The sequence below is a fragment of the Dendropsophus ebraccatus genome, unplaced genomic scaffold (assembly GCF_027789765.1).
Source record: "Dendropsophus ebraccatus isolate aDenEbr1 unplaced genomic scaffold, aDenEbr1.pat pat_scaffold_664_ctg1, whole genome shotgun sequence".
In the NCBI taxonomy this organism is placed as follows: Eukaryota; Metazoa; Chordata; class Amphibia; order Anura; family Hylidae; genus Dendropsophus; species Dendropsophus ebraccatus.
The window spans coordinates 19,471-46,124 of record NW_027210263.1 but is presented as its reverse complement, the minus strand read 5'-3'; the positions used below and the strand labels follow the sequence as shown (position 1 = coordinate 46,124).

At 42.3% G+C, this 26,654-nt stretch overlaps 1 protein-coding gene across 1 annotated transcript in view; it reads right to left on the bottom strand.

Moving 5' to 3' along the window:
- Window positions 1–26,654, bottom strand: part of LOC138778626 (ankyrin repeat, SAM and basic leucine zipper domain-containing protein 1-like) — a 63,552-nt gene that overhangs the window by 25,862 nt on the left and 11,036 nt on the right. Inside the window, exons 4-6 of the mRNA XM_069956473.1 lie at window positions 24,913–24,985; window positions 17,867–17,923; window positions 7,394–7,503 (exon numbers count right to left, since the gene is read on the bottom strand). Coding sequence (XP_069812574.1) covers window positions 7,394–7,503; window positions 17,867–17,923; window positions 24,913–24,985 — 240 coding nt within the window. The remainder of the gene's footprint in view (window positions 1–7,393; window positions 7,504–17,866; window positions 17,924–24,912; window positions 24,986–26,654) is intronic.

The window sequence follows — 26,654 nt, the reverse complement described above, 5'->3', positions numbered from 1 at the left end:
TACTAATCATAGATAATACACCAATGAAAAGAGGTTTGGATAATGAATATCACCAAAATGAGGGACTCCATGTTGGGGTCCACAAAACCCCACGCGTAATATTGTGTAGCATAGTAGACATATATACCCCACTTGTAATCAAAGTATTACACGTCACATTATGTTGTATCATTAACCTAACCCGTCCCGTCAGACAAAACCCCCCGTCCAGACTCCCAACATGGCCGTGGCGTCACTAACAAGTTACGGCGCTTGTGCAAGATGTTTGACCGCCCCCATGATTACGTATTAAGTGACATTAATGAAACAAACTTTATTAGTCATGCTTCTAAATAGACACTTGCGCACGGATTAAACGATCCATGAGTGGATCTCAACAAAAACTCGTTCCTCGATGCTGAAAGGGAAAAAGCCGAATGTGCTCAAATCCATACCGTGTAGATATATGGCAAAATAAGATCAAAAACAATTACAATAATTATGTTTATTCAAATGTACAATACAGACTTGTTGGACAGCATTAAAGGGAACCTGTCACCCCCCGTGCCGGGGTGACAGGCTCCCGACCCCCCGTTAGAGCCCCATATACTTACCTAATCCCGCGGGGTCCCGCTTCTGGAGGTGGTCGGGTGACGGAGATCTCAGCCGCTGCAGCCCGGCACGCGCGCTGAGAGATGAGTCCAACACCCATAGAGAATGACAGGAGAGTCCAGTGCTCAGTCATTCTCTGTGAGTGTTGGACTCATCTCTCAGCGCGCGTGCCGGGCTGCAGCGGCTGAGATCTCCGTCACCCGACCACCTCCAGAAGCGGGACCCGGCGGGATTAGGTAAGTATATGGGGCTCTAACGGGGGGTCGGGAGCCTGTCACCCCGGCACGGGAGGTGACAGGTTCCCTTTAAGGTGTGTGTACATAATGTATGGTATTCTAGGCACTTGTCGATATAATCCTAATGCATAAATAGTGAAAAAAGCACAGATAAGTATTGCAGTTAGTCTGAATAGCCAGAAAAGACGAGAAACACACACATTGTGATTACTGGGTTATCCCTAATTCAAACCCCAATTTTGTACTATACTTAATCCTAATATAAACATATAAAACTTTTAAATACATAAATTACAATACCCATGATAAGAGCTAAAGATAATAATAAATATTGAAATAATCCTCAGAAAACCTGACATTTTATATTACTGTGTGCATAATTATGCCAAAATAAATTGAGATATAAGTGCAAGAAATAATCCAAGTAATGTTAACCCTAACATAATCGCGACCATATATTAATACAATTTCTACACCCTATTTGGACATGTAATACAATAATAATGTTAAATATATTGGAAAAAGAAGAAGGAATAAGTATTGTTAATATAATCGCGGCCATGTATTTGTTCAAATCCTATACCCCATTGAACATGGAATGCAACATAATGTTAAATAAAAAAATAATACATGATTAAATAAATACATAAATAGACAAAAAGAAAAACATAAGTAATATTATCATCGCTTTATTCATATAAATGCGATACCCATCAAGCGAGACAATATGCCGATGTACCCCGTACACAGGCATTCCAGAATATATATGCAAATAACTAACTCGTATATCCGATCCATAAGATATAATGTAAAATTCTAAACGGGCACCATACCAAAAACTATAATAAACCTGGATGCATCCACTCATTAACCACCAGTGGCCCGTACAGAATTTATTCTATCTTTATTCTATCTATTAATTATATCTTATGGGGTATATCTCAGTGAGATCTTTTACTTGATTCTGAAGTGCCACACGTTTTATATGGTAAGCCTTTTTTTCTTTGCTATATAATATGTCGGGACCAAGAGACACAATCAGCCGATGATTGTTGTAATTGGCCGACTGTTGTCTCTATTTCATGGATCCATAATCGGCCTGATTTATCTTATTATTTTTCTCGAAATTTCAAACAGAGGCCACGCGGCGGACTCCGCTTGACATTTCGCCTGTCCGCTGTCCACCCAAACAATGAACCTGCTGATAGCTGCCTAGTCGGCAAGGAGCGCTGAGGAAGAAGGTATGTCTGTTACCTTCATCTTTGGCGCCGTTCCTGTGCTGTTTATTTTTAAAACCTCTGCCTGGTAAGCTGTTAGGCGCTACCTGCCCTTCTAATGATTATCAATGGAGGGGGCAGGTCAGATTGGTGTTTGGGCGCAGTAGCCACGCCCTCAGTGGACCTAAGGCCTTACCGGGCAGATGATTTCATAACCGCACCAAAACAGCAAAGAGGAAGAAGATAACAGACACACCTAGATCCTCAGCGTCCTGGGCACACTAGGGAGCTATCGTCTAAACTGCTGATGGTTCTCCTATAAATGACAGACTGAATGCATATGTTGCCTTATGCAGTAAAAGCAAATGCATTTCTCTCTACTTTTCACAGCCAATCTAAGCATGATAATAAATTGGTAATATACACTACCGTTCAAAAGTTTGGGGTCACCCAAACAATTTAGTGTTTTCCATGAAAAGTCACACTTATTCACCACCATACGTTGTGAAATGAATAGAAAATAAGAGTCAAGACATTGACAAGGTTAGAAATAATGATTTGTAATTGAAATAACATTGTTTTTACATCAAACTTTGCTTTCGTCAAAGAATCCTCCTTTTGCAGCAATTACAGCATTGCACACCTTTGGCATTCTAGCTATTAATCTGTTGAGGTAAGCTAGAGAAATTGCACCCCACGCTTTTAAGAAGCAGCTCCCAGAAGTTGGATTGGTTGGATGGGCACTTCTGGCGTACCATACGGTTAAGCTGCTCCCACAACAGCTCAATGGGGTTCAGATCTGGTGACTGCGCTGGCCACTCCATTACCGATAGAATACCAGCTGCCTGCTTCTGCTGTAAATAGTTCTTGCACAATTTGGAGGTGTGTTTAGGGTCATTGTCCTGTTGTAGGATGAAATTGGCTCAAATCAAGCGCTGTCCACTGGGTATGGTATGGCGTTGCAAAATTGAGTGATAGCCTTCCTTATTCAGAATCCCTTTTACCCTGTACAAATCCCCCACCTTACCAGCACCAAAGCAACCCCAGACCATCACATTACCTCCCCCAAACAGATGGCGTCAGGCATTCTTCCAGCATCTTTTCATTTGTTCTGCGTCTCACAAACGTTCTTCTTTGTGATTCAAACACCTCAAACTTGGATTCATCCGTCCACAACACTTTTTTCCAGTCTTCCTCTGTCCAATGTTCTGTTCCAAGTGTTCTTTTGCCCATCTCAATCTTTTTCTTTTATAGGCCAGTCTCAGATATGGCTTTTTCTTTGCCACTCTGCCCTGAAGCCCAAAATCCCGCAGCCGCCTCTTCACTGTAGATGTTGACACTGGTGTTTTGCGGGTACTATTTAATGAAGATGCCAGTTGGGGACCTGTGAGGCGTCTGTTTCGCAAACTAGAGACTCTAATGTGCTTATCTTCTTGCTTAGTTGTGCAATGCGGCCTCACACTTCTTTTTCTACTCTGGTTAGAGCCTGTTTGTGCTGTCCTCTGAAGGGAGTAGTACACACCGTTGTAGGAAATCTTCAATTTCTTAGCAATTTTTCACATGGAATAGCCTTCATTTCTAAGAACAAGAATAGACTGTCACGTTTCAGATGAAAGTTCTCTTTTTCTGGCCATTTTGAGCGTTTAATTGAGCCCACAAAGGTGATGCTCCAGAAACACAATCTGCTCAAAGGAAGGTCAGTTTTGTAGCTTCTGTAACGAACTAGACTGTTTTCAGATGTGTGAACATGATTGGACAAGGGTTTTCTAATTATCAATTAGCCTTCTGAGCCAATGAGCAAACACATTGAACCATTAGAACACTGGAGTGATAGTTGCTGGAAATGGGCCTCTATACACCTATGTAGATATTGCACCATAAACCAGTCATTTTGCAGCTAGAATAGTCATTTACCACATTAGCAATGTATAGAGTGTATTTGTTTAAAGTTATCTTCATCGAAAAGTACAGTGCTTTTCCTTCAAAAATAAGGACATTTCAATGTGACCCCAAACTTTTAAACAGTAGTGTGTATATATATATATATATATATATATATATATATATATATATATATATAATAAACAGGTATAGTATCAGTTTTATTTCCTTCCTAAACCCAAAAGACAATTTGAGTTTTATATATGACTGGTAAGGAGTCTATATGGTTACTGTTTAACATCATCACTTTGTAGTGTGTCAATATAGTGGCCCACAGTGATTGGCTTCTCTGCCCTCATTCACAGCAGCAATATATCTCTTAATCCATATTTTATTGCAAGTCTGGAGAAGCAAGCGCACAAAACTAGAACACGTGCTGTCTTCTATGCCTGCAGTAGTGGTGTCTGTATGTTTGCATTGTGCAAAATAAAAGAAATTGATACGGTAGAATGGCGAGTGAATTGTGATTTTCTTCTACCTAATGGTAAAACTTCTACGGACTGTGTATTCAGATGAAAGCATAACCAAATACCTATTGTTTGAAACCCCAGAAACCTGACATCCAGGTGAAGGCTCCTGTTATACTACTATACTATACTAGAGCCCACTTACTCTCTTAAATTTGTTTGCTTTTCATTTCATATAATGCCAAAGGGTTAAATTATCTTCATAAATGCTTTTTGGCAACACCTTGCTAGTGGGTTGGGGACATCTATGGCTATCAAATGCTGAAATGTCCAGGTGGCTTCTCATTTACTAAATTTAAATCATTGGTGGGATTTAATGGCGGTGTAAGACTGTCCACAATTACCAGCAAAATTTGTTAGAACTTATAAAAGCATGCTCCACAAATTACTAAAGGTAGGGGTTGAATAACAGTGCTTGAACACATGCTAAAAGATCTCCATTTTTCATTTGAACTTCAAAGTTAAGTCAAACTCTGGTGGCAAAATTTAAAGTGTAACTGTCATTTAAATGTTCCTCTTTAGAAATCCATAAATATGAAGCAATTTTAAGAAACTTTAATAGGTTTTATTTAGCAAAAAAAATGTCCTTCTGTACTCAAAAAACTGTTTTGCAGCCTCCCCCCTCACTTCAGAAGAATGATTTCTTTGTCCATTATGGTTTATGGGGGGCTGAATGAGCAGGGAGAGGAGAAAAGGCAGTTCCCAGACCACACTGACCTTTCTGACCTCTAAATCCAGTGTTTTATGTGCTCAGACAGTCTCCAAACAGCAGGGCTGTTTGTCTCCTCTTCCTGCTCATTCATCCCCCTCTGCCCTTCCCTTCCATAGGATATAACGGACTCAGCAAACCTATCTTCACTTTGCTTCTCTGTAATGTAATGAAGATGACTTTGTCTGATAATTAGCAGATAAGGGAGGAGGGGGGAGGCTGGAAAACAGCTTTTTGAGTACAGAGAGGCTTTTTTACCTAATAAAATTTATTACATCTAACTACAGGCCAGTTAGCTTAACATCTGTAGTAGTAAAAATTATGGAAACACTTCTAAAAAAGAAGATAATGGATCGCCTAAAAATCAACGAGTTAGATCCAGATCACCATGGCTTTACTGAAGGCAGATCAAGTCAGACTAATCTCATTGATTTCTTTGGAAGATGGTGGTGCCGTGAATATCACCTGGACTTCAGCAAAGTCTTTCATACAGTTTCACATAAAGAACTGATAGAGGAGTTAGAGAAAATTGGAGTAAATCCCTGGATAGTTCAGTGGATTTGTTGTTGGCTGAAGGATAGATATGAGAGGGTTGTAGTTAAAGGGGTTATCCAGTGCTAAAAAAACATGGCCACTTTTGCACCACTCTTGTCTCCAGATTGGGTGGGGTTTGAAACTCAGTTCCATTGAAGTAAATGGAGCTTAATTGCAAACCACACCTGAACTGGAGACAAGACAAACTTGTTATCATTTGAATTCTGCTGTGTCTGCTTTGCACTAGAACACAAAATACTTCAGCTCTGTTATATGGTTTACAGTTTGCTACTATTGCATCGAGTTTAACCATCTAACTCCATCCATTTTATTTAGTATTGGATTTGACTGCTATAACTAGAGGAACTTTGAACATTACCATGCCTAGTGATTGTCCTGTTGACCTTACTTGACTACATCATCTACTTCATGTGATTTTATATGTATTTATATTTTATACTTTGTCATACCTTTTATCGGTTATATATTTAGAATATTTTTCCACATGGGCCCTGTGGTGCTTATTTTCATTATTATGATTTATGGTGCATTTACACAGAGAGATTTATCTGACAGATTTTTGAAGCCAAAGCCAGGAACAGACTATAAACAGGGTGCAGGTCATAAAGGAAAGACTGAGATTTCCTGTCTTTTCAAGTCCATTCCTGACTTTGGCTTCCAAAATTGGTCAGATAAATCTGCCTGTGTAAACGCACCATTAACTACATTAATACATAGTAATTAGAGGACTGGTTACCTTAACTTCTATATATCAGTTTCCAGATCACAAAAGCAATGCATACTTGAAAGCAATGCATATTGTCTGTGTTGCTGTGTGACAGCATAGATATTTGCATATCTGTGCTGCAAGTTTTCCTTACCATGTCTCCTTGTGTAAACAATAGCTATAAAATTTGAAGCAGCACAAAAAGATGCAATCAGCTGAAGATCAGATGTTTTCCTGCTCCTTGGCTGATTGCTGCCACTTTTACAGTGCGTTTACACAGACAGATTTATCTGACAGATTTTTTAAAGCCAAAACCAGGAACAGACTATAAAAAGAGAACAGGTCATAAAGGAAAGGCTGAGATTTTCAAATCCATTCCTGGCTTTGGCTTCAAAAATTGGTCAGATAAATCTCTCTGTTTAAACGCAGCATTACACATGCCAATTGGTTGAAGGAGTGTTTCTAGCAACGCTCATGGCCAATCAGGCTGTGTAAAAGGCCCTTTGGTAAACTAAATAAAAGCTTAAGGGTAGCTTCACACACCGTATCGCAGTGGATTTTCTGCTGCGGATCTGCAGCAGATTTGATCTAAATAACTAAACACCGCATCAAATCTGTACCATCAAATCTGCTGCAGATCCTGTACATGTGAATGCACCCTTAAACTGAATGTGTCACCAGAAAATGAACTGTTTTATAAGTTTTTAGGTTAAACATGTGACCATGCTCCTCCATTAGTGTCCTCCACTGAGCCTGTAAATGCCTAGGATCAATTCTCAGTGCAGTGCATAACCGTACTAATACTGCACAATGTATCATTTAATATAAAGTGGCCAACCTCTTTAAATAATTAGTTTGATAATTTAAGAAAGTCAAGTGCACTTTTGTGCCAAAGAATGATCGGATCCAGCTCTGACTATACTATGATTATTTCAAGATGTAAAAGTAAAAATGCTTTATGGAGGGAATACCTTGAATCCAATTTTGAAAATGATGGCAACTTTTCAAGTTTTGTCTCTTCAACATGAATTTCTTTCATTGCAGCCACAATCTTTTTACAGTCTTCATCTGTAACACCTTCCTGTGTTAAAACATGCAATGATCACAATAGTAAAACTATATTGTCTATACAACTTTAAGTGGAAACTAAAAAAAAAAAAAAAGAAAGAAAGAATCTGTACACGTTTCAGGTGAAGGCAAAAAGGAACAAAATTCTAAAGGTTTTCCCTACAGTAAACTCTGAAGAACACAGCTTTTGAGATTTTTAGTAATGCCTTTTGGTACTAACAGATAAAAACATTTAGTCTGTATATACGAATACTAAAAAAGTATTATAGAGTCCATGCAGCTTTCATAAACAGAGCCAAATGGACTACTGCACTAATGGACTGTTTTTGTACATGTTTAACCCCTTAAGGACAGAGCCAATTTCGATTTTTGCGTTTTCGGTTTTTCCTCCTTGTGCTTAAAAGGCCATAGCACTTGCATTTTTTCCACCTAGAGACCCACATGAGCCCTTATTTTTGCGTCACTAATTGTACTTTGCAATGACAGGCTGAATTTTTGCATAAAGTACACTGCGAAACCAGAAAAAAATTCAAAGTGTGGTGAAATTGAAAAAAAAAAAACGCATTTTGTTTATTTGGGGGAAATGTGTTTTTACGCCATTCGCCCTGGGGTAAAACTGACTTGTTATATATGTTCCTCAAGTCGTTACGATTAAAACGATATGTAACATGTATAACTTATATTGTATCTGATGGCCTGTAAAAAATTCAAACCATTGTCAACAAATATACGACACTTAAAACCGCTCCATTCCCAGGCTTATAGCGCTTTTATCCTTTGTTCTATGGGGCTGTATGAGGTGTCAGTTTTTGCCCATGATATGTTCTTTCTATCGGTACCTTGATTGCGCATATACGACTTTTTGATCGCTTTTTATTGTAATTTTTCTGGATTTGATGCGACCAAAAATGCGCAATTTTGCACTTTGGGATTTTTTTGCGCTTACGCTGTTTACCGTGCGAGATCAGGAATGTGATTAATTAATAGTTCGGGCGATTACGCACGCGGCGATAGCAAACATGTTTATTTATTTACTTTTATTTATAACCTGGGAAAAGGGGGGTGATTCAGACTTTTATTAGGGGAGGGGGCTTTTTACTAATAATGACACTTTTTTTTTTTACTTTTACACTTATACTAGAAGTCCCGGGACTTCTAGTATAAGTACACTGATCTCTCATTGAGATTTCTGCAGCATAGATATGCTGCAGAGATCCATGAGATCATGCCTGCTGCAGCCGGAAGTAAACGAGTGCCGAGCCGGGGACGGCGCCATCTTGGAGCGGTCCCCGGCCGGCTTCAGTTACGGAGATCGCTCCTCCGGGATAACATCCCGGAGGAGCGATCTCCCCACTAGACACCAGGGATGACGCTGCATCCGATTACCGGACGCAGCGTCATGTTTGACAGCTGCATCTGATTACTGTATTAGCGGGCACGGCGATCGGACCGTGCCCGCTAATACCTACGGTCCCGGGCTACAAGTGGCACCTGCGCGGCCCCGCTCTGAACTCCCTTTCCGGCATCAGGGAGTAAATTTACGCCCGATGTCGTTAAGGGGTTAATCTTACGTACAGAAAAACATGGTCAACCACATTTTTGTGTACTAAAAAAAAAAAAAATTATATGTTCCAATCGGTACATTAGGGGCAGTATTTTTATTTCAATCTTTTAATAAAAATTTTTTTTTAAAGTTTTTCACCAGTAGAGAATCGGCAGAGCGGCACCGCACCAGCCCTGCTAATGAAATGTAATGCTGTGTTTACACGGAACAATAATTCGCCCGATCGTACGATTAACGATTTCGAAGTAACAAATTTTTTTTAGAACGTTTAGACGGAACGATATATCGTACGGAAAATAAGTTTTGCGATCGTTTTGCAATCGCTTAAGCCTATCTCGCACATAGGAAAAATCGGTGAAAGACTGTTTACACGGAACGATCTGCGAATTTTTTGCGAACATGTTGTAAGATAAAAATGAACGATTTCTCGCTCGTTTGATCGTTCGCTGCGTTTACACGTACGATTATCGTTGGAATTCGATCGTTATCGTGCAAATTCGCACGATAATCGTTCTGTGTAAACATAACAGTAAACATGAAAGCACCAGATAATTGGCAGGAAACCGCCGACCCCTAAACCACTCTTTTCTAACAAACGGAAGGAAGGAAGAATAAGAGGAGAAAGAAAGAAAAGAAGGGAAAGGGGGGGGGGGGGGTGGAAGGGGAGGGAAGAAGCGGGTGCAGTAGGTCCACAAAGCATTTATAATTCGGTCTTATCCTTATGTCAAGCAATACACCCTTGAGAGTATGATCTGTGTGTCGACTAAGGCCCTGTGGACTCAGATATATGTCTCAGTTTATACTACTTTTTTTTATTAATATACCAATACATAATGGGACTTAAAATGTATCTCCATTTTACTGCTACCTCATGTAATTCACAGTTTATGTTACATAATGCATCCTTGAAGATGTTTCAGGATAAGCTGCCCTGTGTGCACATGAGTAGCAGTATATCTGGCCATAATTAGACTTGTACATGGCAGATTTTTTGCCCTTTATGATGTCTTTTAGCTGTCTCTCTTTCTCCAGACACTCCTGCTCCTGCTTCAATAGACTTGTAGCTAAGTCAGGGTTCAAGTGGTAACCAGTAAACAAAATTTATTGCTAAGCAAATTTTGGGAGTGGATGACATGTTAGCAGGAAGGGGTGAGGGGAAAGATGCTTAACAGAATATCTTACAAAGGTTCTTATATTTGCCTGTACGATTGATCTATTCAGTTTGCTAAAACAGTGTCTATTCAAATGGTTTTAAAAAGGGAGGAGGCTTTCTGTAATGTTGAAAATATGTCTGAATACTATTACCTAAGGCTTGGGGATTTATTAAAAACAATGAAGAATTTAAGCAGCAATGAAACAGAACATCTCTGCTAAAGTAATTTTTTAGCTAATTTTACACATTTGGAAAGTCTGATTTATGCATCTGTAGTATAAGAATTAAACAAAAAAATTGGAACTATTATTGGAAATGTTATAGTCAAAATACGACCTTAATATTTGCACTAAGCACATACCAGATTAATTATTTTAACAAAGTATGAGTGCTCTTTATAAACAACTATTAACGTATTTTCCAGCGTATAAGACAACTGAGCGTATAAGACAACACTCAACCTTTCCAGTTAAAATATAGAGGCAGGGATGCAGCCGTTTTTGGGCTCCCCCACCATATGCGGCGACTGCAGATTCTCCAGTGCGGTTCCGAAGTTTTACAGCACCCGCCCTATAAAACACCACCTGGTCTTATAAGGTGCCACCCACGATTTTCCTGGGTTAAAAAGTAGTCTTATATGCAGGAAAATACAGTAGACAGCATGATTACAGACCTGAAAACTAGTATATAAATACTAAATATCCAAGTCTCAAAGGCTAGATTCTCTGCTTTTCAAACATTTTCCTGTTTTCGTATATGTTTAATTTTAACGTACAGAAAAACGTGATCAACCACATTTTTGTGTACTAAAAAATATACATATATACACATATATATATATATATATATATATATATATACACACACACACTCAGCGGCCACTTTATTAGGTACACCATGCTAATAACGGGTTGGACCCCCTTTTGCCTTCAGAACTGCCTCAATTCTTCATGGCATAGATACAACAAGGTGCTGGAAGCATTTCTCAGAGATTTTGGTCCATATTGACATGATGGCATCACACAGTTGCCGCAGATTTGTCGGCTGCACATCCATGATGCGAATCTCCCGTTCCACCACATCCCAAAGATGCTCTATTGGATTGAGATCTGGTGACTGTGGAGGCCATTTGAGTACAGTGACCTCATTGTCATGTTCAAGAAACCAGTCTGAGATGATTCTAGCTTCATGACATGGCACATTATCCTGCTGAAAGTAGCCATCAGATGTTGGGTACATTGTGGTTATAAAGGGATGGACATGGTCAGCAACAATACTCAGGTAGGCTGTGGCGTTGCAACAATGCTCAATTGGTACCAAGGGGCCCAAAAAGTGCCAAGAAAATATTCCCCACACCATGACACCACCACCACCAGCCTGAACCGTTGATACAAGGCAGGATGGATCCATGCTTCATGTTGTTGACGCCAAATTCTGACCCTACCATCCGAATGTCGCAGCAGAAATCGAGACTCATCAGACCAGGCAACGTTTTTCAAATCTTCTACTGTCCAATTTCGATGAGCTTGTGCAAATTGTAGCCTCAGTTTCCTGTTCTTAGCTGAAAGGAGCGGCACCCGGTGTGGTCTTCTGCTGCTGTAGCCCATCTGCCTCAAAGTTGGAGGTACTGTGCGTTCAGAGATGCTCTTCTGCCTACCTTGGTTGTAACGGTTGGCTATTTGAGTCACTGTTGCCTTTCTATCAGCTCGAACCAGTCTGCCCATTCTCCTCTGACCTCTGGCATCAACAAGGCATTTCCGCCCACAGAACTGCCGCTCACTGGATGTTTTTTCTTTTTCGGACCATTCTCTGTAAACCCTAGAGATGGTTGTGCGTGAAAATCCCAGTAGATCAGCAGTTTCTGAAATACTCAGACCAGCCCTTCTGGCACCAACAACCATGCCACGTTCAAAGGCACTCAAATCACCTTTCTTCCCCATACTGATGCTCGGTTTGAACTGCAGGAGATTGTCTTGACCATGTCTACATGCCTAAATGCACTGAGTTGCCGCCAACAACACTGAACAATTTTACTATAAAGTGGCCAACCCTTTTAAGATTTATTCTTCACATGGCTGATCTTCAACTACTGAGCAGACATTCAGACATATCTTTTAGACAAATCACACTACACAACTTAAAGAATTGAGTATCCACAGGGCCAAAAATGTTAGGGGTCTTACACTTGCGTGAACTATCCCAGATATTATCATCTAGGACCATAGCAAAAAGGCATCTCCAAATAAGTGATTTTGACTGTACAATATACACTGCAAAGACAAACTACATTAAATTACATTAAACGGCAATAAAATCCACTCTATTATTAAAGTAAAAAAGCTGAATATTAAAATTTCACAGATCATTTAGAAGAAAATTTCAAATTGAAATAAAAGTAATAAATGCTATCTGAGGGCAACCTATAATAGAGATGCTAAACTTAGGAAATTCATGCTTTTGCTTTTTTCACATGAATAAAGGAAATCATTCAGCAGTAATTCACGTTCCAAACTGCTGACACTGTTAGACAGCTGTTGGGTCAAGATGGCATGTGTTACCATTACATGGCATAAAGAGTGAAAGAGGCTTTTTTAGAAACCTGAATAGCTGCAAGCTGGAACGTCTCCTCTCTCCCCCTCTCTGCTTGATTGATACTTGGAAGCACAGTCTCAAGCAGGGTAAGTATTGTTCTGGAAGCAAAGACAGATTTATGAAAGGTACCATGGCCCTAATTTATTATAGTGCTTGAAAAAACACTATTATAATTCGTATTCTTCTTCCAGTTATTCTGCGATTAATACAGCCCGAACCGCTTTGCGCACAGACTCCATTCAAACTGTTGTTTTTTTTTTCAAATTCAAAAGGGTTTTATTGTGAATTTTATAAAAGTAATAAAAAGACAAAGAATCGGAAACAGAGAGTGTACCGATGTCATGAACAGTGTCCAGGTATATAGTCTCAACAGGTAGAAGAACAGAAGCGGTGTTGTCATTAAGGTTCCTGGAACTAAGAAGAAAACATCAACAACAACCTAAGTTACTAGCTAACATGTTATCTATGAAGCGCAATAATGCACGCCTAGGCAGTATGGATAAAGCCAGAGGGCTCAACACAATGGTAAGTAACATATGCGAACAGCAGACCTTAAGTCACTAATGGTCAGAAAGGGATTGAGTGTAGCATAATAAAAAGGAAAGTAGGAGAAAGAAAAGTAGGGAGAGAAGGGAAAGAAGGACGTTAGACAAACATAGACCCACCTCCAGCAGGTGAAGCAAAAGGGAGTCCGAGTGCTCTGGAGGATCCATGAGGCCATGAAAGGGGTCATGATGCATCATTAGTTCGCCTGAGAAGTGCCAGGGGGCGATGTAGGTCCTCACGTCAAGACCAAAGAGGTGACCGAACGGTATCTAGGGGAGGCTAGAAATTCCAGCCAGGGGAACCAACATTTAGAGCATTTAGTAAAAGCCTGTGGGGTGGATGCCAGCAACTGTTCCATATGGTAGGTATGAGAGACCTCCGTGAACCACTCCTCTAGGGACGGTGGGGTCTGGGGACCGCCAGTGTCGTGGGATTACTGTTTTGGCCGCCTGCAGTAGGTGACGTAGCAAGGATTTTTTTTATTTTTTGTTGGGGTATAGGGAACATGAATAGTAGGGCAGCCTCTGGAGTGCCGGGGACGCAGAATCCCGCTATTTCCAAAATAAGTTGGAGCACTAGCTGCCAAAACGGTTGCAATCTAGGGCAGGCCAACCAGATATGCGACATTGTACCTACAGCGGCACCGCATCTCTAGCATTCCTCCGTGACCCCTGGGTACCATCTATGGAGGGCCTCAGGGACCCTGTACCATCTGGTAAGGATTTTTTAACAAGTTTCCTGAGATCTCATGGCAATAACAGCCTTATGGGTTAAGAAAAAACGCTTCGCCCATTGTTCTTCAGTGAATTTCATTTTCAGCTCCTTTTCCCACTTATCGCAATGAGGAGGAAGAGACTGGGACCTGGAGGCCAATAATAATCCATAGATGGTGGAAATGGGGTGGGGAGGACAGGAAGGGGCCAAGCAGAGCTGTTCGAAATCAGTGAGAGAGCGGTGAAAATGTTTACCCCTATGAACAGAGGAATAGAAGTGGCGGAGTTAGAGATAGGCAAAAGGGGCCCGGGGGACAGGGTTGTGCACGGGCACAATGTCAGATAGTGGTTGGAGGGCGGTGGCAGACAGAGCTTGGTAGAAACGCAAGGGGGGGGGGGTTAGTGTAACCCAAAAAAAAAAAAGAAGTGGAGGCACCAGGCGGGAACTCTGGATGGTCCGTGACAGGGAGCAAAGGGCCTGCGCAATCAACCAAAAAATCCTCGGCACCTGCGTGATGGAGACTAGCTACCATGTCGGGTAGAGAATGACATGGAGGAAATGTCAGAGAGGGAGGGGGTCCAGGTCCAGGGTATAGTCGTGAGGGCTTTAGAGGACAGATCTCTAGAGATGCAGACCCATATTTTGCTGTGCTCGTTATGGAACATGTCCAGGACCCGGGCATGGACACAGGAGAGATAATATAGTCTGCAATTGGGTAGCCCAGCTCCCCCTAACAACTTGGGGTGGGTTAAGATCTCAAACTGCGTTTTTAAAGCCTTCACTGGTGAGAGGTGTGGTAAGTATTTTTTGTTTCGATTGGATTTTTCGTTTTTAGGAAATTTACGTTTTAAGACCACTAATTTCCCATAGGAAATAGGCCAGCAGAAACAGCCACACAGCAGAGCACTAACAGCCAATCACGGCACATATGCAAATAGCTGAAATGTAGCAGCCAATAGAAACTCACAGGTCTTGTCAGGCAATGCCTGACAACATTCACGCAGTCAAATGTCCACTACTGGCCAATAGAAGATGTAGAAGATGGAAGGTCTTTAACGATTTTGCTTTACTGACATAAATACAGATTTCCATATGACTGTCACGTTAACCAAGCAATTTTCTTTACCATTATAAGGGCAGCTTCACACACAACGGATCGCAGCGGTAATCTCACTGCGAGTTTTGCAGCAAGATCCGTTATGATCCAAGGTTCTGTTAGTTCCTATGTGAATATATACTTGCAGCAGATCTTTCAGATCCCGTACTTGCTCTTGCTTGCTTGCTGCACGGGCTCCTCTACCACTCAGTAGATTCCAGAGGGTTGTTGTTAACAGTGTATATTCCGAGCAGAGACTGGTAACAAGTGGTGTGCCACAAGGGTCTGTTCTGGGTCCTAATCTTTTTAATATGTTTGTAAGTGACATAGGAGAAGGTTTGGTAGGTAAAGTTTGTCTGTTTGCTGACGACACAAAAGTGTGAGATAGGGTTGATATTCCTGGAGGTGTCAGTAATATGGAGAATGATTTAGCTTTGTTAGATAAATGGTCAGAACAATGGAAACTGCAGTTCAATGTTTCCAAATGTAAAATAAGGCACTTAGGGAGGCGAAATCCTCTATCCAGGTATCATCTCAGCATTTTTGTGTTGGAAAAGAGTTCAGAAGAGAAGGATTTAGGAATAGTCTCACCAGTGCAACCAGGGGGTGGGGAAAGCAAATCATATGCTAGACTGTATAGCTAGAGGTATAACCAGTAGGAAGAGAGAGACAGTGATCCTGCTGTATAGAGCTCTAGTGGGACCACATCTGGAATACTGTGTCTAGTTCTCGAGACCTCACCTAAAAAAGGATATTGATAAAATAGAACGGGTCCAAAGACGGGCTACAAAAATGGTGGAGGGTGTGAGGCGTAAGACTTAAGGATTAAAATCTGTATTGTCTGGAGGAAATAAGGAAAAGGGAGGACATGATTGAAACCCTTAAGTAGGTTAAAGGACTAAATAAGTTTCTGGAGGGAAGTGTCTTTAGTAAAAAAAAAAAAAACCGAAGAACAAGAAAACACAGTGAGAGGTTAGTTGGGGGAAAGATCAGAAGCAACATGAGAAAATATTACTTTACTGAAAGAGAAGTAGACACTTGGAATAAACTTCCAGCAGGTGTGGTTGGTAAATCTACAATAACAGAATTTAAACATGTCTGGGATAAACATATCTGTCCTAAAATAATAAGAATGGAAATACTAAAAGGGCAGACTAGATAGACCCAGTGGTCTTTTTCTGCCGCAATCTTCTATGTTTCCAAATGCGAGGTCTTCATTTCGCTGAAGCTGCAATCTATAATGCTTTATGAAGGTATGCGGAGATGACCAAGTGGCTGCCTGGCAAATCTGATCAATCGAAGCACTTGCCCTTTCTGCCCAGGATGTGGACACAGCCCTGGTGGAGTGGGCTCTGATTTGTAGTTCTGTAAACTGTATGAATGTTCTATAGCATTCTTAATCCAACGTGCTAGAACACTTTTAGAGACCTTCTTCCCTTTATTTTTCCCCTAGAAATGTACAAAGAGAGACTGATCCTTCCTCTAGGTACTACATACTTCTATGTATTGAAGAACATCTAGGCTGTTGAATTTTAGTTTCATTTTTTGGAGAAGAACAAAAAGATGGTAAAATAATGTCTTGGGATTGATGGAAAGAGGACACTACTTTAGGGAAGAAATTAGGATCTGTTCTTAGAACAATTCTATCCTCTTGGATAGAACAATAAGGTTCTATAAGGGTAGCTTCACACGGGCGGGCTCGCAGCGAGATTCTCGCTGCGAGCCCGGCAGGTCCTGTCAGTTTCCATAAACTACATACTTGCTGCGGACCGCAGCGAGTATGTAATTGTACCGCGCTTAACCCCTTCTACTCCCGCCGGCTCCCCCGCTGTAAGCAGCATACATTACCTGTCCTTGCTGCTCGGGTCCGGCGTCCTGCTCTCCCGCCCGGCCAATCAGTGGCTGCGGCTGGGCAACACACTAATTGGCCGGACGGGAGAGCAGGACGCCGGACCCGAGCAGCAAGGACAGGTAATGTATGCTGCTTACAGCGGGGGAGCCGGCGGGAGTAGAAGGGGTTAAGCGCGGTACAATTACATACTCGCTGCGGTCCGCAGCAAGTATGTAGTTTATGGGAACTGCCAGGACCTGCCGGGCTCGCAGCGAGAATCTCGCTGCGAGCCCGCCCGTGTGAAGCTACCCTTAGGCCGAGAACACCTTCCAGAAAGGTGAATTCTATTAGTCACAGGCTTTCTGCTCCTCTGGATAGTCGAGACTATACCTTCAGAGAGTCCTTTACTGCAGAGCATCTACCTTTCAGGATCCAGGCTGAAGGGTGGAGACCTCCTCCATGACACTGGTAAATATTCTAGGAGCTGAGGAAATCCCAAAGGGAAGTGCTTTAAACTGGAAAATGTTCGACTTTACCGTCCATACAGAGTGCGAATCTCAGGAACCGTTGAGAATATGCATGAATGGGAATATGGTAATACGTATCTGTTAAATCGATGGATGCCATGCATTCTGCATAACATCTTGCCAAGCCTCCCAATCACTGGACAGACCCCTTGTTTCTTCTTTACCTGAGAAAGAAGCCATCTAAAAAGTGTCAGCAGTTTGGAATATGAATTGCAGCTGACAGATTACCAGACACCACTAGTGGCAGCTCATCTCCCCAAGAATAAAAGGATCAAGAAGTTGAGATCCTCAACCGACCAGATGAGGTCCACAGGGTAATAGAAGAACACTGAAAAGGGGTCAGCAACTCTTACCTTTTTAAGCTCGCTTTCTTCCAAACATAAAAGCTGTCTCAAAGTCAAATCATTTTCCTAAAAAAATCAATGTAGAGAATATTTAGTTTTAACATGAAATAAAAAACATGCCATGAAACAAACTTTCAATTTAGCAAGGTTACTCAGTGGTGCAGTGCTTTTTTTTAATCCTTACAACAGCATCATCTGAATTGAATACCCTCCCTCCCTTATTACGGTGGATTTCAGTAGGGTACTGAAGTTTTCTCCCACACACCAAAAGAATGAACAGGTCATTGGAAGCGAGATTCCCCCCCCCCCCCCCCGTGGAGATTACCGTCTCTATCATAGAGGACGGCAGTACCCCTGACTGCATCACTTTCTAATTTAACGTTACTAGATGAGGTAAAAGAAGCTTGGTGTGCTCTTTGAAAAACTCTTCCGGGAGGCCATCCCCCCTGGTGCTTTTACATTAACAAAATACTTTAAGGTCAATTCCATTGCCTCTACTGATAGGAGTTTGTTTAGTTCCTTTCTCTGGACTCACACTGTTAACTGGGTGGGGATAAGCATGTCTTATTCAGTTCTTATTAGGTATAATAGGCAAATTTAAACTCAGTCTTGACATACTGACATACTGCTCTTAAAATAACAAGCCTGTTAAAATGCTAAAAAGTTTTGGGGGGTGGGGGTGGAATAATAGGATACTGAACACAAGAACAAGTGAAAACAATCTGAGTTTAGTAGGGGGAAGATCAGAAGCAACATGAGGAAATATTAGTTTACTGAAAGAGTAGAAGTTACTCGGAACAAACTTCCAAGTACAGTGGTTGAATTTAAACCTGCCTGGGATAAACATACTGTATATCTATCATAAGAAAATAAGAAAAGAAATACTAAAAGGGCAGACTAGATGGAACAAATGTATGTGCACACTACGGAATACGGGCATAACTTTCAAGCAGAGTTTGCACGGCGTACTTTGCTTGAAGTTCTGCCTGCCCTATAGACTCGATGATAATCTCAAACAAAATCCGCTGTCCGCCCAAAAAAATTGACATGTCGTTAATGTCGCTTAAAAGTTCCACACGTATCCCGTAGTGTGCACATAACCTTAAAGAGGATTCCATCTATCCTCCTGCCCCAGACTCCAAATATGTTTCCCAGCAATCAATGCCATTGGTTTCTAGATGAAAACCTTTGCTCAACTGAAAATGGAGCATCAGCAGGCTATACTCATTGAGAACTGAGCAGCAGTGACAGCCAGTTGGCATATTGGCATTTTGGGTGCTGCACCTAGAAGACAAAAAAAGCTCCCAAATCAGTGACGCTATGGGTACATATGAACCCTGACATGTGGAGATTTAAGACAGGGTGTGGGGAGGTTCCTGCTGCAGCTAAGTGTCACTGATCTGGCACACAGGCAATTTCTTTATATCTTTTATTAACCTCTTAAGGACCCATGACGTACCGGCACGTCATGGATCACTGTCACTTAAGGACCCATGACGTACCGGTACGTCCGCCCTTTAAACGGGCGCCGCGGCCGGCCGGGTCCCGATCGGGGGAGATAGCCTGCTATAATACATAGCAGGCCATCTCTCCCTGTCGGCATGGAGGGTTGTTAACCCCCCCCCCATGCCGACGATCGCCGCTATTGGCTGATAAGCCCATAGCGGCGATCGGAACCTTTCCGGGCCATCGGTGGCCCGATGACCCGGAAAAAAATGGCGGTCGGTGCTGTCCGAGGACGGCACCGACCGCCATTACTGTAAAAAGTAATGGTGGTCACGGTACCACCGTCCCGATCGCCGTGAACGGCCGGCCAGCCGGCCGGCCGTTCACGGCGATCAAAGTCCCCACAAGTAATAAATACCTGCTCCGGACCCCTCAGCTAGGTAGCTGAGGGGTCCAGAGCAGGTATTTGTACATTACTCACCTGTCCCGGGGTCCTGATCGGCGTCTTCCGGGTTCCCGGCGTCCTCTTCATCTTGTCGGGACTTCGGCTTCTTCCGTGAGTCCCGATCGGCTTTTTCCGGCTCCAGCGTCGTCTTTTTTCGTATTTTTCCGGCTCCAGCGTCGTCTATTTTCGGATCTTGCGCTCTGCTGCCCCCTAGCGGCTGATAAGTGTAATACACGTACCAGCCACTACAGGGATGTTCAGAATGTAGTAAAAAAAATTTTTTTTTCCCAATTTTTTTTTTTTCTATTTTCCGCACCCTATCGCCGCTGAGTGTTGATCAGCATCGCACAAAAGTGCGCTGCTAATCAGCAACTCCTCCTTTTTGGCGTAGGGTGTTTTTTTTCTATATTCTACTGCCACGGTCTGCTGATAAGTGCCGAACATAAGTGCGGCATTTATCAGCAACACCATTTTTGGCGTAGGTTTTTTTTGTATACTTACTGTAAAAAACACGTAAAAAAAACACTACATTACACCACACTACATTGAATAAAGTTTTACACTACACCACTACATACCCTATATACCAATCCCCATATAAAGATGGCCCCCAGGGTGTTTTCGGTATCGGACGCATACGTTATTATTGCCTCAGACACCGAAACAGCCAGTGAGGATGAATGGGGGGTCCTTTGTTCCTCCATTCATCCTCATCCTCCTCATCATCCAGTGACGTGTCTGGGAGTAGAGTAGCGTACAATGCCCCCCAGACACGTCTTTTCTGCCAGTACCGTCCCAATAAGAGATCACGGTATGGTGTGAAATTATACAAACTCTGTGAGAGTACCTCAGGGTACACTTACAGATTTAGGGTACGTGCACACTGCGGAATGGCGAAGGATAACCCTTCGTGCATTCCGCAGCTGGCACCCGCCGGCGGACTGATGCAGGGGCGCGTCTCCGCCCGTGTCATAGACTCTATCCTATGCACGGGCGGATTCCATCATCCGTCATTCCATCAACACGTTGGACGCAGAGCGGAATCCGCCCGTGCATAGAATGGAGTCTACGACACGGACGGAGACGTGCGCCTGCATCAGTCCGCCGGCGGGTGCCAACTGCGGAATGCACAAAGGGTTATCCTTCGCGATTCCGCAGTGTGCACGTACCCTTAGAGTGTATGAAGGAAGGGACACTCGAATCCAGCCCCCAGATGCCCACTCCCCCCCCCCATCCTCGGAGTTAGTGGGGACATCGTCCGGGAACTGATCTTCCCACTGCTGGATAAAGGTTACCACCTGTACGGGGATAACTTTTATACCAGCACCCCCTCTTCTGGTCCCTCGCTGCCTGAGCTACTGTAGCTTGCGGCACGATCCGAACATATCAGAAGTAGTAATAGAGCCCTAATATTTAGCAGTCATGGAGCGGACCCAGCGCTTCTGGATATGAAGGACCCCGTATCGCACCAGGACAACATTTTCCAGGTGACGTCCCCCACACTGGAGAAAGGGAGACCCCAGAAGAAGTGCAGAGTGTGGGGTAACAGGGGGATCAGGAAGGACAACATTTTCCAGTGTGACACCTGTCCTGATCCCCCCGGCCTCTGCATACTGGATCGCTCCAAGGCGCACCACACGTCATTGGGGTTCTACATTATCTAAATTCTGTCCCTTATTCCTATTTCAGGGGTCACGTTGATCCAGGGATTATTCTGATCGCCATTATGGAGTCGGGAAGGAATTTTTCCCCTGTGATGAGGCTACTGTCGTCTGCCTCACGAGGGGTTTTTGCCTTCCTCTGGATCAACACAGGTTGAATTTGATGGACACCTGTCATTTTCAACCTTATAAACTAATAATTGGCCTAATACCCCCAAATAAATTAGAATTGTCCCTTTTCCACAGCTAAGTAGGTATGGCCGCCATTCCCATTAGAGGATGCCATGATGCAATTACAAAGCCTCTGTGCGGCCAGGACAGTAGAAACCCCCCACAAGTGACCCCATTCTGGAAACTACACCCCATAAGGAATCTAACAAGTGGGGCAGCGGGTATATGGCCCCCTGGTGACGGCCACATTTGGGGACGTGAAAATGAAAAAAATGGTATTTTTTATTTTCACGGCACATGTTCTACGCATGTGCCCATCACTAGTGGGGTCCATATGCTCACTGCACCCCTTGTTAGATTCCTTATGGGGTGTAGTTTCCAGAATTGGGTCACTTGTGGGGGGTTTTCTACTGTTCTGGCAGCACAGGAGCTTTGTAATTGCGACATGGCCTCCATCCCCCATTCCAGCCTCTAAATGGCGCTCTGTCCTTTTGGTGACTTGCCCTGTGCCCATATGGCAAATTATGTCCACATGTGGGGTATTTTCGTACTCAGGGGAAACTACCCTACACGTTTTGTGTTCATTTTCTTTTTTAACCCCTTGTGGAAATGGAAAAAAATCAAGGCTAGACCAACATTTAGTGTAATTTTTTTAAAATTTTTACTCTAAATCATTGATCTTGTCTTGATTTTTTCATTTTCACAAGGGGTTAAAAGATAAAAAAAAAACACAATGTGTAGAGCAATTTCCCCTGAGTACGGAAATACCCCACATGTGGACATAAAGCGCCATGCGGGTGCAGGGTAAGCCTCCAAAGGTTTTTGAAGGCTGGATTTTGATGGAATGGATTTCGAGGGGCCATGTTGCATTCAAAAGGCCCCTGTGTTGCCAAGACAGTTAAACCCCCCACAAGTGACCCTATTATGGAAACTACACCCCTCAAGGAATGTAACAAGGGGTGTAGTCAGCATATGGACCCCACTGGTGACGGGCACAAATGTGGAACAATGTGGCGTGAAAATGAAATATTAAATTTTTTACACTATAATGTTGGTCTAGCCTTGAATTTATCATTTTCACAAGGGGTTAAAAGAGAAAAAAAAACACAAAATGTGTAGAGCAATTTCCCCTGAGTCCGTAAATACCCCACATGTGGACATAAAGCGCCATGTGGGCGCAGGGCAAGCCTCTGAAGGGAAGGAGCGCCATTTGGATTTTAGAGGTTGGATTTGGCTAGAATGGATGATGAACGCCATGTCGCATTTACAGAGCCCTTGTGCTGCCAAAACACTGTAAACCCCCCACAAGTGACTTCATTCTGGAAACTACACCCCTCAAGGAATCTAACAAGGGTGCAGTGAGGATATGGACCCCTGGATGACGGGCACATTTGTGCCATGAAAGTGAAAAAATGAAAATTTTCACTTTCACGTCACATTTTTCCACATTTGTGCCCGTCACCAGTGGGGTCCATATGCTCACTGCACCCCTTGTTAGATTCCTTGAGGGGTGTAGTTTCCAGAATGGGGTCACTTGTGGGGGGTTTCCAGTGTCTTGGCAGCACGAGGGCTCTGTAAATGCGACATGGCCCTTGAAATCCATTCCAGTGAAATCCAGCTTCCAAAAGCCAATTGGCGCTCCTTCCCTTTGGAGGCTCGTCCTGCGCCCGCTTGGCACTTTATGTCCACATGTGGGGTATTTCCGTACTCGGGAGAAACTGCGCTACATTTTTTGTGTTTTTTTTTTCCTCTTATCCCTTTGTGAAAATGAAAAATTGAAGGCTAGAACAACATTTTAGTGTAAAAAATACTTTAGTCTTTTTTCAAGCCATATTGTTTGGAAAATCTGTGAAGCACCTGTGGGGTCCAGATGCTCACCGCACCCCTAGTTACATTCCTTGAGGGGTGTAGTTTTCTGAATGGTGTCCCTTTAGTGGTGTTTTTTTAGGTTTTGGCACCCCAGAGCCTCTGCCAACCTGAAGTGGTACAGTCAAAAATGACCAAAAATAACGGAGCCATTGAAATTCACTAGGCGCTCCCTTATATCTGAGGCTTGTGGTTGCGTCAAATAGCGCAATAGGGCCACATATGGGGTATTTCTATAAACTGCAGAAACGGGGCAATCAATATTGGGGTGCATTTCTCTGGTAATAGGTTTATAATTATGAAAAATATTGGATTACAATAAAATCTCTGCACAGAAAATTAAAATTTTCAAATTTCTTACACACTTAGCTTTTATTTCTGTGACTCCCCTAAAGGGTTAAAAAACTTTCTGGATGTGCTTTTGCAGAGTTTAGGGGGTGCAGTTTCTGAAATGGGGTGCTTCGTGGGGCTTTCTAACACACAGTCCCCTCAAATACACTTTAAACCTGAACAGGTCCCTAAAAATATCTGATTTTGAAATTTTACAGAAATTTGGAAATTTGCTGCTAATGTTTTAAGCTTCCTATTGTCTAAAAAAAATGAAATATAGTTTAATAAATGCCGCCAACATAAAGTAGACATGTTGCTAATGCTATTTAATATATAATTTATGTGGTATAACCACTTTCTGTATAAGCAGAAAAGTTTTAAAGTTGGAAAAATGCATTTTTTCACAATTTTTCACGCTATTTTGGGTTTTTTCATAAAGATTCGTTATAAGTATCGACTCCAATTTACAAGAAATGTGAAGTACAATATGTCACGAGAAAACAATCTCAGAATCAGCCGGATAGGTAAAAGCATCCCGAAGTTATTAATGAATAAAGTGACACTGGTCAAATTCATAAAATTTGCTCCGGTCCTTAAGGCCATTTCAGGCCCGGTCCTTAAGGGGTTAAAGGAGAAGTGTAGCAAAAAATGTTATTAAAGTACTGTATTGCTCCCCAAAAGTTATACAAATCACCAATATACACTTATAATGGGAAATGCACATAAAGTACTTTTTTCCCTGCACTTACTACTACATCAAGGCTTCACTTCCTAGATAAAATGGTGATGTCACAACGCGACTCCCAGAGCTGTGTGGGCTGTGGCTGCTGGAAAGGATGATGGCAGGGGGATGCTCAGTGTCCCTCCAGTGCCCTGGGTCCCTCAATGTCCCTTCTGGGAGTCGGGTCATGACATCACCATTTTATCCAGGAAGTGAAGCCTTGATGCAGTAGTAAGTGCAGGGAAAAAAACATTTCCCGTAATATTGGGGGGCAATAGAATACTTTAAAAATAATTTTTGTAGGACTTTCGCCTTAAACAAAATAGAAACAAAAAGGGTGAAAGGACTGCAATATCTTTTGTTCATGTTCAATGTTAAAAATTTCTTTAAACAAACACAATCAACCAAATTTTACCTTAAATAATTCTGCCAGGTGTTCCAGCCCCAAGCCATGCAAAAAAACTTCTAAATCACTGGAGGTTGAGCAACTAAAACAATAAAAATACCATTGATACCACATTAACACTGAGATAAAAATAAAGAGAATGAATGAATAAAGAAAACAAAAGCAAACTGAGAATTTAGGGGCAGTGGAAAAAACATGTAAAATGTAATACCCTACCAAATAGGCCCTTTAGCAATCACACTTAGCTAGTGGTTATTGGCAAACACTGCTTTTAATTTTGAAGTAAAGGTCTTTTAGACAAAGATTTGTGGGCTGCAGGGGCCTCAAACGAGCACCATTCAGCTAGATTGGCGTTTGTTTGTAGTGCTTTTACATGGCACAACAAATCGAGTGGTCAGGCTGTATGAACGATTTTTGTATGCCCTTGAAACTGAAAGTACAGATATGTATATTCAGTTTCCAGATCAAAAAGTGGTGTATACCTACCATCTGCACTGCTTACAATCCAGCTCTCCAGTCCTCCGGCCACCAGCTGTATCTTCAGACCCCACCTCTTTCAGAATGATTGACAGTCAGGAGGCAGGGCCTGAAGATATATAGATATCTGCTGTCAGTTTCCCTTTATCATTATCGGCTAGCCTAACCTTGTTTGCAATAAAAGAAATGCAGCAGATGAGTATAAATTTTAAAACCGACTCAAAAGACAAGAGCAGCGGAGGATTGATCGCTGTCACTTTTACAAGGGCCAATTGTCAGCTGCAGGAGCGCTTCTAGCAATGTTCCTGACACAGTCCTTGTGAAAGGGCCCTTAATGTGACTGCCAACCAACTTCAAGGGTGTTTTCCATGATTGACAAAAAAGTACCAGTGCAATAGTAAATAAATGTAGTAAATAAATTTGCAACGTTTTGTTTCTTTACAAATCCCAACACATGCTGAAGTTAGTGCTTCACATGTAAATATTCTTCGTCCAGTAAGGACTTTCAAAAAAAAGTTTTTAAGCAATGTAAGATCTACTCAGAGCACACTTATAGGCAACAGGTAGATCTTAGAGTGCGTTTACACAGAAAGATTTATCTGACAGATTTTGGAAGCCAAAGCCAGGAATGGATTTGAAAGGAGGATAGATCCCAGTCTTTCCTTTATGACCTGATCCCTGTTTATAGTCTGTTCCTGGTTTTGGCTTCAAAGATCTGTCAGATAAATCTGTCTGTGTTAACACACCATTAGGCTACATTCACATGTTCAGTGTTCCGCACGGAACACGGACGTGGAATGCCTGTAACGCACTTCTCCTCCGCCCAGGCAGCATCTGTGATAAGATGCTGGGAGCGGGGAAACTGTGCAGATATGCGCTGCACTGTAATGACAGCTCCGCACGGCTGATTCATTACAGCGCAGTGCTGTCATTACAGCGTGGCGCATATCTGTACAGTTGCCCCATCTCAGCATGTTATCACAGATGCTGAACGGGCGGGGAAGTCCGTTACAGGCATTTTATGTCCATGTTCCATGAGGAACGCGGAACATGTGAATGCAGTCTTACTGCTGTAACCTAGCCGGGGAGACAGAGTTTGGCAGCAGTGAGATCCCCTCACTAGCTGGATCTCTTGATCGGTTAATTCCAACAATGTTAGTGTGACTTTACACAGAGAGATTTATCTGACAGTTCTTTGAAGCCAAAGCCAGGAACAGACTATACACGAGAACAGGTCATAAAGGGAACATTGATATTTGTCCTCTATTCAAATC